This window comes from Terrapene carolina, unplaced genomic scaffold (genome assembly GCF_002925995.2).
Source record: "Terrapene carolina triunguis isolate 2854851 unplaced genomic scaffold, T_m_triunguis-2.0 Scaffold58, whole genome shotgun sequence".
Lineage (NCBI taxonomy): Eukaryota > Metazoa > Chordata > Testudines > Emydidae > Terrapene > Terrapene triunguis.
In genome coordinates this window covers 42,914,063-42,932,377 of record NW_020664409.1, presented here as the reverse complement: position 1 = coordinate 42,932,377, position 18,315 = coordinate 42,914,063, and the positions used below count along the sequence as shown (strand labels likewise).

Genomic DNA, 18,315 nt, shown 5'->3' with positions numbered 1-18,315 from the left:
ATAGACCACGCCAGAGTGTTGTGGAGGAGTGGCACTGGAAGGAGTTGAAGTTCCATCGATCAAACTTTATAATCAGCACCTGGGAGGCAGCCTTTCAGGAATGAGTTTGGGGAGGGATGTACGGGGAATCAATGGCGCAAAATGTATTATAATTTAATGTCTCAGCCAGACAGTGAGATGCCAAAGCTGGACTCCCAAAAAGCAAACTGTCTCTTTCTTCTCTATTTCAAAACCCCATTGGTCAGTCAGTTGCTGTGATCAGGGCGATGCTTTCCTTATAGAAGGGGCAAAGAATGGGGAGTGAGGGGGGAATGAACAATCCTACTGTGAAGGACACTAAGGCCTGGTTTACACTTAAAAATTAGATCAACCCAACTGTGTTGCTCAGGGCTGTGAAAAATTTCATGCCTTGAGCACCATAGTTAGGTCAATCTAATCCCCAGCATAGACATGGCTAGGTTGGTGGAAGAATTCTTCCGTCGACCTAGCTACCGCCTCTCAGAGGGGGGATTTAATTACACTGACAGAAAAACCCCATCCGTTGATGTAGGAAGCATCTGCATTACAGCATACAGTGGTAGATGCAGATACAGTAGATGCAGCATTGCAACTGTAATACTTGTAGTATAGACATAACTCTACTCAGAGAAAGAAAGAAAAGCAGAAACAAGTTATTAGTCCTTGAACTGCAGTGGATATGTTTTCTCAAACTGCTTAGGGAACTATTAAAAGCCTTTCAAGTAGCAATTAGACAACTTTACAAGAATATTAAAAGCACATATCTTTGCTCACAAGAAGCAGCTGCAAAAAGGAAATCAAGGAAAATGTTCTAGTTTATGAATTGCAGTGAAGAGCCTTCAGTTACCTATTTCCTGTTTACTTCCCACTTGTACCCCAGAAATCCAATGCAATTAAAAATCCATCATACGTTTTAGAACACACTGTTGAGAAATGTTTTGTTGAAAAAATGACTGGAATGCTGTAAACAGAATAAAGTCGGCCACAAAAGAAAACGTTTTGACAGATGCTAACATCTGTGATCATGGATCTTTAAAATTACTCTCCTTTCCATCTCAGACCTTTTTCACATTAAAAACCTACTAATTTTAAAAAGGCCTTTTATACCTCAAGATGAGATTTTCCTTAAGTTAGACACCATGACTTACCTAAACACCACCAGAGATACTAGAAATGTTAACTGTAGCATTTGATCCATAATGCAACTGTGTTTGCACTAAGACAAATTGGAATGAGAATGTCCTAAGACTGCAAGAGGGAAGAAGGGAAAGAAGAAAGATGATCCTGATAGAGTTTACAAATCAGTTTCAGAGGACTGGCGCAGGTCACTAGATCCTTTCTACCTGGCATTACGTAGGCATACACTGTGTAGAAACTCACAACAACCTGCTAGGAAGCAAACAATCCCAGCAGACATGGTTGTAGTTTTTTTGCTGCCCTAGTCAAAATGGAAATGTACATTACCCCCATTCCCCTATTTATACACACAAACACTTGGCTTTCCCTAATTATTTGCTTCTCTGGGGTTCTGCTTGCATGGTGGAGTCAGCCCTGGCTGCTTCTCAAGGCCCTGACAAGGAAAGTGACTAGAAAATACAAGATAGAGAGAAAGAATAAAAGGACTATTCATTACTAAGAGGGAAAAGGGGGTTACATACCTTTTTTTAAAAAATTGTATACATTCTGAGAATAGAATGTTATTGTAAGCTAGAATTTTAACATTCAGGTGGGAAGTAGGTCAGGACATATGCCAAAAGAAGTGAATGAAAAATTCCTATATTCACACACAAAGATTTTAAAATGTGGATTCACAGCCATAACTAGCACTGTTCTCTTTTAAAAGTTACTAAGATTTTCCTCAATAGGCCACATCCTTTTTCCAACCCCAAATCTTTTGAGCTCTTGGATTGGTTAATTATCCAGTAACCCTTCAAACTTTGAGCATTGGTTACACTAACTACTACATAATGATTCCTGTCCTTAAGGAATAAAACTAACCAACTACATTTTCCTGAACTCAAGTAGCTCACTCACAACAAGATGATACTGGCAAGAACAAAATCCAAAGTATACACTGCTTGATACCACAAACACAAAATACAAGGCTGACTCAGCAAATCAGGCATCTCATCAGCAGAAGGCTCCTTAACACAAAGGGTGTCTTTTTTTTATTTTATTTTTTGTATTTTCTTACCAATTAGGCTCTCTCCAAAAGAGTTGAAAAGAGTAATGTTAGATGGAGACGTTTTTGGCTTACACCTGTGCGCCACACCTTCTTCTAGGGATGGGTTGAATTCATTCAGGCAAACCACCCCATAATTCTCCAGACAGATGCCTCTAAGCAAATGTAAAGCAAGTTAATTGAGAATCAACTTCACATGATTTGAAAAAAGCTACTCTCTCACCAAGAGGGGAGAACAGCAGCAATATGTGTGCCAGACAATAATGGGAAAGAAAAAGAATCATGGCAAGGCACGTTTCTTCCTTTACCTGCTCGCTAAGCATGTATAGTACATCTTCAAGAGCAGTTCATTACTGGGGGGAATGGTAAATATAGTGGTTTTTAAGTGTCCTGGAAAATGCTCAGAACCCCAAATTTCATAGATTAATAGATATTAGAGATGCAAAAGACCTATTAGGTCATCTAGTCCATTTGCCTACCAGTAAAGGATTGCACTTTACTGTAGGTACAAACTATATAAGTACCTATGCAGTAGTTATATAAAGCTAGGTATTACAGTTTTTAGTACTTCATCCATTTACATTACACTAGCAACAGTTTTTGAAATTTTTCTTAAGAGAAAATTCCAAAATCCTCCACAATTTGTAAATATTTTTGTAGAATTTAGGTGCCCAGAACTAAACACTATATTCCAGATGCAAATCCAGCACAACCAGGCAGACAACCAGGATTAACATCTCCTTGCTCCATATTTTATTTTCTGCCTCTTTTCATTTTACTGCCTTTTTAAAAAAATGTTTCTCCATTGCAGTGACATTTAGATGCTAGAACAATAAGAAAACTGTAAAACAGTCTGTCAGAAACAGCTTAAATCAATAAACGGTTGGGCTGCCCTGATACTTAGTTCAAACTTTTGTATACAAATTAAAGACTTCTGCTCACTCATATTCTCTCATAAGATACACATCTTGTTTGCATGACAAACGTCTTAGGTAAAGAATTGGCAGCTGGTTTAAGGGATTGTCTAGGCTAGGGGATGGTAACTTGTGACAGGAAATGAAGGAGCTCATTAGCTTGGTGAGGAAGTGATCCAACCAGGTCACTTTTAAGATGATGAGCATGAAAGTTTCTGATGTAGAAGGAAGTTTCTTATGGCTGATACTGGTCAGGATCACTTCTCAGCTAAAATGCTTTCAAAAATTCTAAGTCACTATCATGGCTTAGTTTAACTACTGTATATGAGACAGCTTAGCTACAGCTGTAGGGAGTATTTAGAAGCTCAGAACCCTATGTTATCTGCTTGTATAACCATTCATCCAGTTCTGAACTGAGGGATTTAATGTCCAAAGTCAAAAGGATCTATTTTTATTTCAAGTTTGATGTAAAAATACAATCTGAGATTTGTGTGTGGTGTCACCCCACTCCTGTGAAGGGTGTAGACTAAAGACGATCTGGAATTGTGTTCATGGATGCAAGTTTTTGTTTGTTTGTTTAAACATTGAAACGGAAAAGGAGGGGAGGGAGTTAGGATTTTAGACCATAATTGAGCTAAATTATGGAATGATAATAGCCACTCCATAGTTAAAATTGCAAATGGTTTTCCATCAGAAGCCCAATTTCAGTCCCTTCTTTAAAATCTATGAAGAAAGAAACATAGGCAGGTTGGTTTTTTGCCGATACAGAAGTTTTCTACCATTTTTCTGTAATAGTGGACACAAAGTTGCGTTCATTTAACACAGTTTTTAAACTGGCTTCAGTTAAACCTGTGAAACTTGAGCCTATGGATGAGCCCTAAGAACACTGGAAGACTGATGATCCTGTTGAGGTTTGTTGAGTGGCTAATGATCCAGTTTTAGTTCTGTGGGAAAAAATAAGCCTCTTAAGGCTTGTGGAGAAAGATTAGGGATTGACTGGCATCTGTAGAGCATCATAAGGCTCGCAGAGAAATGAGGGTTGAGGAACTTCTATGAGTTTTTGAGGCTAGTGGAGTGCTCACAAGCCTTCTATCGCCTACAGGGGTGTGATTGGAAGTATCCCCAGTGAGGGCCCTAAGGCTTGAAGGGTCCCTCATGAGCCTCCTTCGGCTCCCCAGGGGGTCTGAGGCACTTATCCATGTACAGCCACACTCTTATGCAGCTCCAAAATTCTGCAGGGACTTCCTGAGGTCTTGAAAGGCATATACACTCAAAACTCTGATACATGCCTGCAACCTTAACTTAACCTTAATAAAGCTTTTTGTAGGAGAACACAATTTAATGTATTTGCTGTATAAAGTTTCAACTCAATGTGATTTGAAAGTGCTAAGATATGAAACACCCCAAAAGTGGGATTTAATAAAAATCATGGTGGTCATAATCACAGACACTCATTTTATTTCATTCTTTTCCAATTCTGCTTTGCACTTTTAGGGTCAAAACAATGAGAACGAAAAGTTGCAGCAGTAGCCAGTATTGTTGGCATCAAGAGGGAACTGCATCTGGCATGTCTTCTGCACTGGAAAAGTGAGATCCCATTGTGACTCTCCTACACTGCAGACACTAACAACATTCCATTTGCAAGAGGCAAAGGAAGAAACAGAAGAAGAGGCTGAAAATGCTGGTCTAAGCCTTTAAGATGTTTCAGGCCTTGTGTACACTGGAGATTTTTGCACGGATCCTGATGTAACTGTGCAGTACAATAATTTTTCACACTGGTGCACTAAGGGTGAAATGCTGGTCCCACTGAAGTCAATGGAAGTTTTGCTACTGACTTCAGTGGGGCCTGACTTCACCAGAGGGTTGTACTCGTGCAGCTACATCAGTGTAAAATCCCCATTTTAGACAAGCCCTCAGTTTCTCCACTTCTAAAATAAAGCTAATTTTTCTTTCCTGTTTCATAACGGTGTTATAAGAGGATCAATTAATTATTTGTCAAGTGCTTTAAAGATTGAAATAGTTAGGTAACTGTTAGGTAACAGAATTAGTAGCTGTACAGTGCAACTCATGTAATAATATAAGACAGGAACATAATCATCACCTATTTTAAATCATCCAGTCACTCATTTTTCAACTTTCTGCCAATAGTTCTTGGTGCAGCATAGGAATCTTAGGCAAGAAGTCAGATCATCCCCTCCCTCAGGTAACATCAGTGGTGCTCTGCACCTGTGCCTATTAGGGAGGTGTAATATTATTACAACTAGAACACTAGGCCTTGCTTAATATATTTAGCCAGTGTTAGCTGAGGGCATCAGAATGCCAGACCCAACTTCCCCTCCCTGTTTTGTTTCCCTAATATTATCACCCCACCAGACCAGTTTGCAAGTGTTTTATTACTCACCTAACATTTGGCAGATCCGAATTTAAGATTGGCATTGCATAACGAATTGGGTTATTTCCTTGAAGCTGACATCTGAAACGCTCTCTTGAAGGTAGATAATATGCCCTTTGGACAACCACTTGTACCTGCACTTCCTTCCACCCCGCTGCTCCCTGGCTTTCCACCACTTCTAGGAGAGAGTCATTCGGGGCACTGAGTGCAAAGGGATGTAGTTTGGATTCAGGGTTGCTGTTAGTCTGTACAGTCTTTGGCGTAATCGTATTGGTACAAGCAACCTGGTAAAGACAAAGCCATAAACTAAATTACTTTATGGACTATGAAACCATGTAGTGACACAAAGTAAAATTCAACAAGATTCATTATAGAAAAGCATCACAAGATTATTTTCAAAGTATTTAGTATATATAAACTATAATTTACACACATGGCCAGCTTTCATCTAAGATTTTAAATAAATGCACAAGAAACCCTACAGTTCAGCACACAGTGGTCTCCTGTGTATAACTGTTGCCTTGGATTAAACAAATTCAGTTCATGTGAGACAAGGGTGACAGTAGGGGGAAGAAAGAATTGGCATTAGTATTTATCACCATTTTATGTTTTACTTAATTCTTGGTAGTTCTAATTATTACCTCCTTTTAAATTGTAGCATTAGCCTTCAAAATTGACTCTACAACTTCTAAATTGAGGGAAAATACAAGGGTGCATAGTTTTATGAAGCAATAATTCAGCTCTCAAATTGATGAACTACAATGTCAAAGGAACCAGATTACTGATGAGGAAAACAGGAACCCTAATCTATTTCCCTATCTATTTCCATTCTTTCACTGCACCTGAAAAAAGTAAGTTTATTTTGGAATAAAAGCCATGTTGTCTGCTGCTTCATCCCATATCAGTAACCACATTCATCCCATTTTAAACACCTGCATTTTCTTATAGCAAAATTGTTGTTTCCCTCAATCTCCCCTCTGCCATCCTTATTCTAAACCCCATTTTCAGTACTCTTTTAGTAAAACACTACATAAAATTAATCCCTACTAGCTGTCACTCGCTAGCATGAATGGATTTGTCCTGATACCATTCAAATAAATGCCAAACTCCCTTTGACGTCAGTAGGACCAGGATGGTCTTCAAGAACATAGTGCAATTCAAAGGGCACTTGTTACCATAAGTGGCTCACAGCCACTTAGGCTATGTCTACACTAGCAACTGAACGACAAAACTTTTGTCTTTCAGAGGTGTTAAAAAAGCGCCGCTCATTGGGGGTGGAAGTATTTTGTCGACAGGAGAGCCGACAAACAGCAGCTACACGGTGTGCCTTTTAGTGACACGGCTGTGGTGACACAGCCCTGTCACTAAAAGCTGCATAGTGTAGACTTAGCTGAGTCCTTGCTGATTCTGAATTTTTGCACTGATGTAGCTAAATCTAAGTACTTGCAACCAATACAAACTCCACTGTAGATGCACTGCATCAGTGTATAAAGATATTTGCAGCTCTGCAGAGAAGCTACGCTGATACAAAAATACCCCACATAAACAAGGTTGAAACAATGAGCTTTTTAGTTGACATTTCAAAGAAAGTGTTTTTGGTTTTTTAGAAGTTTGTTTGTTGGGTTTGGTTTTGCAAAACCAAAACCAAGGATGGTTTGGATACAGGCCCCATTTTTTCTGAACCCTCCAAAGTGTAGGAGTGTGAGTAAATTATTCTGGTTTTGGCACATCTATAGTGGAAATTGGTTAAAAATGTGAAGTCAGGTTAGGGTTTGATCTGATATATCTAACCTTTTCATTCCCAGGCCTAAAAAGAGGGATCCGATATTATGGGAATGGTGAAAGCTTTGCAAGCGAGTCATCTGAAACTCTGGCCAAGATTTTCAAAAGTGACAAGTTATTTTCGGTGCCTCCATTTTTGGGCGTCCAACAAAATACCTTAAAGGGGTCTGATTTTCAGAAAGTGCTAGACATTCACTCTCTATCAACCAGGCCTCTTTAAAGTGTCTTAAGTTGGGCATCCAAAGTTGAGGTACCCACAACCACTAGTCATTTTTAAAATCTTGACCTTATTTCTATTAAAGGCAATCGTTCGTGTTTTAAAGAAAGGACACAAGAGGAAGGGGAAGAAGGCTCAAAGATGGGAGTATGGAAAGGAAACATCCAAGTTTATTAAGAAAATAGTAATTATTTAAAATGAGACTGAGTACTGAGCTACAAAGAATAAGAGTGAATCAACGAAAACCGAAGCTGTTATTATTATATTATTCAGCACAGTAGTGAGCCACAACAAAATAATCTCACAGCAGTTCAGCATTTAGCTGGCCAAAAGTCTCTACTTGTAAAATATTATTAAAACAAACAGCACATCATATTATTCAGTTTTGGCTAAATAGGAGGGCAAGAGAGCACATCAGTATTTCAGTATTTCTGTTTTTGTTATGATTTCCAAGCATCTGGTCACCAAATTATTAAAAAGTGCTAAACTTCAAACAAAATGAACCTTACCTGATTAATTGCAGATTCCTGGGGCTGACTGTCTCTGAGGTCATTTAATCTGAATATTTGTGCCAAAGATATAATATTCCTTCTAATATGCAACTTCTCTGGACAACGTGTCCTATCTTTCACTTCTGCATGATCTTTGAGAAGAACCTTCTGACTAAAATATGTATTCATGATAACAGGGACATTTTCATTATGGAGAAGGAGCTTTTGCCTGGAAAAAAGGAGTAAGAATCAAATATTAAATTATTTTTAAAAAATGATGTCACCATTAACCCTATTTTAAAAACTTCTTCCATGTGTCTTTCTTCCTCTGTTTGTGTGTGTGTCTGTCTCTCTTGTGCTTTTACTGAGATATACTGCATAGTATCTTGACTCAAATTTATTTTCTTCCTGCTTGATGTTATTGCTCTTGTAAACCTTCCTTCCCAACCCTACCCCCGATCACTAGTATTTTGGCTCCTCTTGCTATAGTAGATCTCCAAACAGTTTCACATATAACAATTTTTCTGCTAGTTGACTGAGGTAACAGCTGGAAAAAATCTAGAACCTCAGAGTAATTCAATACCAAACATGTTCTGATGTTGATATTTGCTCTGACATGCACATATCATAGTCTTATGTTTGGAGACGGGTATATTTGTACTCAAAGAATGCAAGTCTATTGAAACCAGTTAACAAAAACAACCACTAATCTAATTTTCTAGTGCTTGTCAAAAAAAAAAAATAATTAAATCAATTTAGTGCATTTATTGAAAGCTATGTTTTCCCCCCAATTAGATTAGTATCACTTGGGAGTAAAACAAGGCCTCCTTCTTGGCAGCAAAGATGCAGCTGACCCGGGTTCAGAAGCAACGTCAGGACTCTAGTTCCCCAGGCTACTGCTGAACCGTTGTGTTTTGTTTGCTTCATGTCCTTGTCTTCACATCTGGGATTAAGTACTACAGCATTATGGCAAAAATAAAACAAGATGAATAATTCCTCCAAAATATTTGTTTCATATTATCATAGATACTGTTTTATTCCACCTCCCCAGACTTCTTAATTTGTTCTTTCTATTAATTACCCAGGGTGAGAAACTCTACAGCTCACTCAAACAGCGGCCATGATAAATTAGACGGTGATGGGGTCATCATTCTACATCACTCTTTGATATAACAGGGCACGCTTTCTTTTTAAGCAATGCCAGCAGCTTGGGTACATGGAATCTACAGGGTGCATATCGATGAGTTTGACTCAATTTCCTTTGCAGATGGAATGGGAAAATATGGCAATTCAGCTTGTCTCCAGTAGGGTCACTTGCATTCAGTATTAAGAAAACAATTCAGAAATAAATAGAAATCTACACTGGCATGCAATAAAACATAAAAATTATAATATAATAAAATAGTGCACTATCAAATAAAATAGTAACTATTGTTATTAATAAGGTTTCTACTTATGCATCCTTCTCTTTATGACTAGGGGTGGAAAGTTAAAATTTATCAGGGAAATAGTCCTCAGATAGAACAAAGGGGAAAAGAGCAGTCTTGCGGTTAAGGTCTAGAATTCAGAAAATCTAGATTCAATTCCCAGCTCTGCATGACCCTCAGTAAGTCATGCAAGTACTCTGTGAAAAGGGGATAGTACCTAATTGACAGGAGTGTTGTGAAGATAAATCCACAAATGTTTAGAAAGAGCACAGATACTTTGGGTGGGAGGGCATACATAAATAAGATAAATGTGCTTTCGAGTGTTCCAAAATTGGTTTTGATTTGCCCAGGTTGAGTGTCTTTGGTACTACTACTTAATGCATACACATTGCAAATGATCTACTTTTTCAGCGCTTTTTAAATGAGCAGTTGGAGAGAAGATAGTCTGTGGTGTGCGTGTTCACTGAATTAGAGATGTCTTTATAAAATATTCCAAGATGTGTGCAGTAGGAACTTGCCTCATTCAGATGTCCTAGCTTTAATAATCCAAAAATGCTGAAAAGCTGATATGCCAAGCACATGAAGGTTTTAATAATTCGAAGTACAAGCTCAATGAGGCAGAATTTTCAGGAACTCTTGTCTCATGGAGTAAGGTGCACACTGAATAAGGTGGACACTGAATAAGGTGGGGGGTGATGAGAAGCCTTTACTAAATTCATTATGCATCTCACATGGGACAGGGCTTTGCCTCATTCACTGTTCAATTGTACAAAAATGACTTTCATGGATGCATCTGGTACAACCTATGTAGTTTGTTTTAATTAGGATGAACAGATAGCTACCTGTCTGTAGGAAAACACGGATACTGTGACAAATACATGATCACATAATTAAAGACTAGCTCATAAAGCACTCACAGAAATGGATGAAGTTATGGTATCACATTCAACTCTCTCTTTGGCATGCCCTGATTCTGGCATACTTAGGGTATGTCTATACTTACCTCTGGGTCCGGCGGTAAGCAATCGATCTTCTGGGATTGATTTATCACGTCTTGTCTAGACGCGATAAATCGATCCCGGAAGTGCTCGCCGTCGACGCTGGTACTCCTGCTCTGCGAGAGGAGTACGCGGAGTCGACGTGGGAGCCTGCCTGCCACATCTGGACCCGCGGTAAGTTCAAACTAAGGTACTTCGACTTCAGCTACGTTATTCACGTAGCTGAAGTTGCGTATCTTAGTTCGAAGTGGGAGGTTAGTGTGGACCAGGCCTTAGTTGCACAATTTTACAGAGGCTTCTTAAATGGAGTTGCTTTACACACACACACACACACACACACACACGTATACTTTTAAAAAACATACCTTATTTTGTCAGTCACTTTTACTTCTCCTGAGTTATTTACATTGCTCTGCTGATTTATGAACAGAATACAATATTTATGGTTCAAAGGGCACAATCATTAAAATGTGCTTTAACTTTTTGAAATTAGCTCCACTTTGGGTTAATATTTCTTATGCCTAGTAAATCTGAAGAAAAATAATAGATTATAGATTACATTTCTAAACCACTGTGCAAACATTAATATATCTTTGCAACAAGATGTCTGCGAACTGAATCACATTATTACTCCCATTTTACAGCTGAAACACCAAGAGGTGAGATGATTTGCAGAAATCCCACACAGGAAAAAAATCTACTCTAGGATAAAAAGGTGTGTCTTTAAAATGGAATAGTTAACATGCGATGGATTTTAAAACATGACAGCTGTCGTTTTTTTAAAAACACACCTTTTGTCTTACTAGTATAGACAAGCCCATAAAGAGGCTGAGCCAGAAAAAAAATTAGAACTCAATAATCCCAAACTCACAGCCTCTTGCTTAGTTCTCAAACCTACTTTGTCCCACTTGAAAGTCCAGTTAGCTATCTTTTTTACTTTTGTTTTGTTTTTTAGTATCCAATTATGGTTATTGTGGAAAGAAAAAAATTTGCCATACTGAACATACTCATAAAGGCATTAAACTTGCCATGTGCAGGACAAACACAAAATATTGCACATACACAAGAAGGCCAAGTTACATTAGTGTAAGATTTCTTGACTTTTGTACATGTAAAAACTCAACCATACAATTCTTGACGTAGCAGTAACATTTACTTTATTCAATAATTTCCCTATTTTGTTTTACTCCCGAGGGCATTCTGCACCAAACAATTAACAAATCTGTGCACGATATTTTAAAATTTTGCAAGTTTTATTTGTCAATAAATAAATGCAGAGGCTCCAGCATGGCAGTGGGGAGCATAAGCCACTGGCTGCACAAAGGTGGGAGATCACCCTGCAGCCTCCCCAGCCTGGGGGGACAGACTCAGTGAGAAGGCTGCACCTGACCCTGATACAGCACAAGGCCTGGGCCTGTCCCAGAATACCCTGGGGGCCCTGCCCCTCTGCACCAGGTGTGGAGCAGACAGGCTCAAACAGGCAGGATCCAAGAGTGGAGGGGCTCAGTGTGAGGGGAACCAGATGTGGGGTGAGAGGATTCCGTGTGGGACAATCTGCGTGCAGACAGCTCAGTGGGGGAGGGGGTCTAGGTGTGGGGGGATCTGGACGCACAGAGGCTCGTTGGGGGGTTTCCAGGTGCAGGGGCAATGGGACACTGCAGGGACTTCCAGATGAAGGTGGTTGGGACTCAGTGGAGAGGTCTGAGTGTGGGGCTCTCAACAGGGGGGCCTAGGTGCTGGTGGAATGGGGCTTGGTGGGATAGTGGTCTGGGTGCAGCTAGTTGGGGGTCAGTGGCATAGGCGTCTGGATGTGGGGGCTCAGGGTGGTGCAGGGGGGAGAGCTTGTCGGGGGGGGGGTTGGGGGGGGGGGGCAGGGGGGGGGGGGGGGTCTGGGTACAGACCTCGGGGTCCGGAGGCAGGGGATCTGGGTGCAGGGGGCCCCTGATGCAGGGGTTGAGATTCAGTGGGTTTGGGTATGGAGGGCTGGGGGGTCCTGGGTGTAAGGGGTGAGGCTTGGCAGGGGGTGTGTCTGGGTATGGGAGGTCCGGATGCACTGGGGTTGGGTGGATGGGGGAGCAGCTCCCCGTACAGTGATCCCTGCCCCCGCAGCTGAGGAGCAATGCGGGCAGGCAGCAGGGGAAGGTTTCTGGGGGTGGGTTTGACACAGGCCCAGCCACTCCTTGCAGAGAAAGAGGAAGTCCCCTCCTCTCCTGCCTCTAGCCCAGCTGGGCCTAGCAGCTGATCCCATCTCACGGTAGGAGCCACTGGCTGGGGTGTCCCCAGGCCTTCAGTGATTTACCTCTCCGCTGGCTGCTCCGGGTGTCTGAAATGATGTACCTGCGCAGCTAGGGAGCGGTGTGTGACTGCTCTTGCAGCTTCCCTTTGCTTCCCTATCAGAAAGTCATTTTTCTGTGGGGAAGCAAAGAAATCTGCGGGGGACATGAAATCTGCACATGCGCCGTGGCGCATAATTCCCCCAGGAGTATTTGTTTATAACTAGTAAAATAATGTAGCACCCTTTGCAAAAAGGCTGATTTTTTTTTAAGGTATATATTTTAAATCCTCTTTCATCTTAAAATTAGTTATAAATGGATGCATTTAAAAAAAAATCTGAATGTGAGCACTCAGAAGTGCCAATTTGACAACACTAGAGACTGAATTCCTCTATTTATCAACAGAAAGTTACAGCACAGAAAGCAACTGCAAGCTTCATCACAGTGCCCTGCTACCATGCCTGAACTCTGACCTAGAAGGACATCTAGGTGAGTCTCTACAGACATTCAGTCCTTAAACTCTTGACTGAGATAGCTAACAAGGGTGACAATCAATGAGATTATGATAGTAACTCATTTTAGGTACTCATGGCCACCAAATAGTTGTCTTCTGGTAATAACTTTTGGTATTACTGATCTGGTCTCTGTTCAAATTAGTCACTTACATATGAATGACTATTTTCCACCACAAATTTGATGAGCTATCTAGCTCCCAGATTTTATACACACAGGCAGTTATTGCACTATGCATCCTAATATATACAGTTTCAAATATATTGTATATTACATATATTTGAAAATGAACATGCTAATGATGCATAGTAATCTTATCCCTACTTCAGTTTAATAAGACAACTGTGATCTGATCAGATTTATAGATCTATGGGGATAAAAATGCATTACTTATTTACTTTCTGAAAGAAAAAAAATCCACAATTTGTCAAGAACCTCAAAACAATTCATTCCATAGCTATACTTGAGCACACCCTAGAAGAGGATTTTAGAATCTACTTTCCTGACGCTGCTGTGTTCAGAACACAAGTAAACAGGAAACATTTTAAACCCAGGTATTTGTTACGTCACCAATGTCAGAAGAACACTTGCTTGATCTAGCCATCTCATTCTCTAAAAACACTGACGTGGGTAGCAAACCATCTCAGGAAGGCTGAGGTTTATGGTTTTGTTTTTATTTTCCTACAGCGCAGAAATCTGATCAGCTTTAAATTAAGGTTGATAGGCTTCACTGACACATATTACTTGAATGGTGTTGTTTTGCTACATCTATGCCTTCCATCCTCTGATTACTTTCATTACCACTAACATCTTTCAGAAAAGCATTAGATGAGTGATGTCATAAATTAAGGGTATGCCTGCATTTCCATAAGAAAATCTATTTTCAGGTATAAAAGTAGTTCATTCCCTACCTATAAAACATTTACTTACTGAATATATACATCTTAATGGATTTTTTTTTATATGTATACCTGCATGGAGGCCTGGTGGTTACTCCCACACTCTATACTGAACCAGCAGTCGTATTTCATATGTGGTTGGGTGCACAGCTAGGCACCTCCCTCTAGAAGAGACAAGCATGTTCCCAGAGGAACTGATGTGAAATTTTTCTTGACTAATTAAAAATTGAAGTTTTTGTGACCCAAGATGGGCATGGGCCCACTTCTGTTTTCAGGTATCAGGAAATACCTAGAATAAAATCTCTTTTCATGAAGAGATACTGCAACCAGAATTATTAAACTCAAGTAAATTCTCAAAGCTGGCAAGTTGGATCAATATCTCTGGGCTTTACATCCCCACTGTATAACGCTGAGAGCCCTCCCTTAGTAACAGAAGCAATCAGTGAAAAACACCCCTCATCTCCTTTTGACAGGAAGGTGCTCTGAGGTGATATAGGCAAACTAAACTATTTGCTTTAAAACCTTTTAAAAATCTGAAGAATTTTGCTTCATGTGTGAACGGGGCTTGGAATCCCTCTGCTTCAGCTAATAGGGAGGCTGAACAATCCAACTTTAAGCGCAGTGGGCACCTAAGAATCCAGACCTAGAAGCCTGCCTCGATAATATTTACCATGAGGTTTTGGGGATATGTCTGCATTTCCTAGTAGGCTCTGGAGCAGCTCCATTCCTTTCTTTCTGACAGAGCCCATCAGATACTCCTGAGTGGTCTCTGTACTGAGGGCTCTTCTCATGAGGCTCTCCTAGAGTGCTATCCTCTGCAGTCCCAATTTTTACACATGCTTACTCATGCTGAGATGTACCTTACCCCACATGAAGGTCTACTGAGTCTTCATTCTGAGTAAGGATGGCAGAATCAGACCCTCAGATAGCAACTCAACAAACTTTCCTCCCAAACTTTAACAGATGTATTGTAATATGAAGCATTTCCTAGACAGCGACAGACTCTCTTCCAATTTTCTTCTCTCTTTTTAAATTAGGAAAAATCAATGCTTTAACAGTGCCTTCGTTAGGTTTAAACTGTTATTTTCATATTGTGAGAAAAAATACTGCCCCAAACAATCACTTATATAAAAACTGAATGTATAGAAAAGAGAGCTCATGTACCCTAAGAAAAATGTCTGTAGTGAACTTAATGCTTCTCTTTACTCAGCAAAGAGTATTTAAAACTTGTGCTGTCAGTATTCTACTTACCCACTGAGTGCCTGTAAAATTTAAATTAATGTAGATCAGCTTGAGCAAAAAACATTCTAAGGTACTTTGTAATGATCTGGAGCAGGGGCTTTGAACTTTCATAGTATGGATCACTATTAGAGTGAGTGTATTTTGCAGATCACCTTTTTCCTCATTTGTAGTCCCACAGACCACCTGTGGTAACATCCCTCTGAGAACTGCAGTAACTGCTTACATGGACAATATTAATTGTGTCATTTTTATCTGTTCCATCAGCAACTCCAGCCCCCAAGAGTATCTCCTGTTTCCTCTTCCCTGTATGTAGGAGTGGCTGCTACTAAAGATAGATGCAGGAGACCTGCCAGCTCTTTGCAGACCACCAGCAAATGCTCTATTGCTTTGAAAATCACTTGTAGGATGGCCCTGAAGGACAGTACAAGCAAGTGGCTAAAATTTCAACACAGACCAGGGATTTGAATCCTGCTCTCAAATATTGAGAAGGCTCACATTGTGGCATGTCTTGTATAACCCACTTCTGTGTTTGCATTGTATGTAGCCTCACACTCAGTCAGAGACAGGTTTAGAATCTATGGCCGCACTTAACTAACAAAACACAAACATCCCCAGAGTCATACTGACATTAAACCATGATGCTTCGTTGGTTCATGAACTTAAGATGACATTTTGTCAGATTTGTTTTATAAAATACATTTTCATCACACGTTGTGCAAGGGCCTAAAGAATTTTGGACAAGTGCATTGTATTGATTGAAAGAATAAGTTAATCAATATGTTTTAGTAAATAGAAGTTGAAGTTATTAAACAAACAAACAAACAAACAAACAAGATGTTAATTTCAAGTCCATTCAAAACTTTTTGAAGGGGGAAGAAAATTCAGTACAGCATTTGTCAAATAGAATTGTATTTGTTTACACAAGGTAAAAGTCTGACAGGCACTTATGTGGGAACCCAGGAGCAAGAGGGGAAGTGCAAGTAGCCTTCCCCCTTACATGCCTCATAAAAAGGTCCATCTCTATATCTAGTGAGGCACAGTCACTGCTGCTTGTATGTGGCCCCAGGGATACCCTTTGCTTCTTATACTGGGCTGTGTGCGGTTTGCACAGTGTAGCTCATGGTAATTTACATCAAGCCTGAACAATGTCTGGGCACATCTATAGAAACTAAAAACAAACAACTGACCCAAAAACAGATTAATCCCTACCAGTACCCCACCAACGATAGTAAATTCCCTCCCAATTCCTAGCCCAAATCAACTAGCCAGTTGGAACAGATTCATTCATCTTGCACTATTAGGGTTGCCAACTTTCTTATTACAGAAAACCAAATATCCTTGCCCCACCCCTGCCCCTTCCCTGAGGCCAGGCCCCCGCTAAACCCATCCCCCCACTTCATTGCTCACTCTCCCCCACCCTCGCTCATTTTCACCGGGGAGGAGAGTGGGGGAGGTCTCCGGCTGGAGATGCGGGCTCTGGGGTGGGGTGGGACCAGGGATATGGGGCTTGGGGTGCAGGAGGGGATTCTGGCCTGGGGGATGGGACTGAGGGATTCGGAGTGTGAGAGGGAGTGCCGGGCTGGGGCAGGGGGTTGGGGTGTGGGAGTGAGTACGAGCTCTGGGCTGGGGGTGCAGGCTCCAGGGTGGGGCCAGAAATGAGGGCTTCAGGAAGCAGGAGGGGGCTCCAGGCTGGGGCAGAGGATTAGGGTGCAGGGGGTATAAGGGCTATGGGGTGAGGTTGGGGATGAGGGTTTGGGGCGTAGGAGCAGGCTCCGGGCTGGGACTGAGGGGTTCACAGTGCAGGACGGGGCTCAGAACTGGGGCAGGGGGTTGGAATATGGGAGGGGGTTCCGAGCTGGGGCAGGGGGTTGGGGTGCAGGAGGGGGTGAGGGCTCCAGCTAGGGGTGCAGACTCTGGTGTGTGGCTGAGGATGATGGGTTTGGGGTGCAGGAGGGGTTTCCGAGCTGGGGGCCGAAGGGTTCGGAGTGTGGGAAGGGGCTCAGGGCTTGGGCAGGGGGTTAGGGTGCGGGCTCCGGGCGGCGCTGACCTCAGGCGGCTCCCAGAAGTGGCCAGCATGTCCCTACAGTTCCTAGGCACAGGGGCAGCCAGGGGACTCCATTCTTGCAGCTCCCACTGGCTGCAATTCCCGCCCAATGGGAGCTGCAGAGCCAGTGCTTGGGGTGGTGCATGCACTGCAGGCAGGTGCAGTGTGCAGAGCCCCCCGGCTGCCCCTGTGCCTAGAAACCAGAGGGACATGCCTGCCAGGCCTGCACCAAACGGACTTTTAATGGCCCGGTCAGTGGTGCTAACCAGAATCAACAGGGTCTCTTTTCGACCGGACACCTGGCAACCCTATGTACTATTCAAAGCTGCCATATTTCCTAACAAAAGGCTCAGTACTACCAATATGTACATGAGTAACTTTATTCATGTGAGTAATGTCATTACACTCATGTCAGCCTCCTATTTGGACTTCTCACTCAAGTAAAGTACTTTGCCATATAAGTGTTTGCAAGATCATTTCCAAAAATCATTGGGGAAAATGATTTTCAAACATCTGAGACAGGAATACAAGCAACTATAAAAATATCTTGCTATTACTCTTTTTAACAATAAAATTATCCAACTCTCACAAAGTGAGAGATTACTCAGGAGCACAACTCTTACGCTACCTCTACATTTTCCACCACTTGTGCTGTAAAGGCTTTTATTTTTTATTTATTTATTTTTTTAAAGGAATAAAATACCAATTTAGACTAATGCCCAAAATCATTTACACTCAACTTGCAATTCTGTATATAACCAGCCTCCAAAGAAATCAAACTGAAGTATTTCTGGTTAGTTGGCTCAGCACAGTATATGCAGATCAAAGGCTCTCTCTGATAATATTCCACCCTTTTCACATCCTCTGTACCAATTTACTATAGGTGCTGAACTTGCATTGGATGTATTGATGTGTGTGTGTTC

The 18,315-nt window shown here is 41.2% G+C and overlaps 1 protein-coding gene across 2 annotated transcripts in view; it reads right to left on the bottom strand.

Annotated features, from left to right (window-relative positions):
* Positions 1-18,315, bottom strand: part of SPIDR (scaffold protein involved in DNA repair) — a 311,226-nt gene that overhangs the window by 94,692 nt on the left and 198,219 nt on the right. For both annotated transcript variants that reach the window (XM_024192845.1, XM_024192846.2), the window contains 2 exons: positions 8,015-8,225; positions 5,516-5,790 (listed from right to left, as the gene is read on the bottom strand). In XM_024192845.1, the coding sequence (XP_024048613.1) occupies positions 5,516-5,790; positions 8,015-8,225 (486 nt within the window). The remainder of the gene's footprint in view (positions 1-5,515; positions 5,791-8,014; positions 8,226-18,315) is intronic.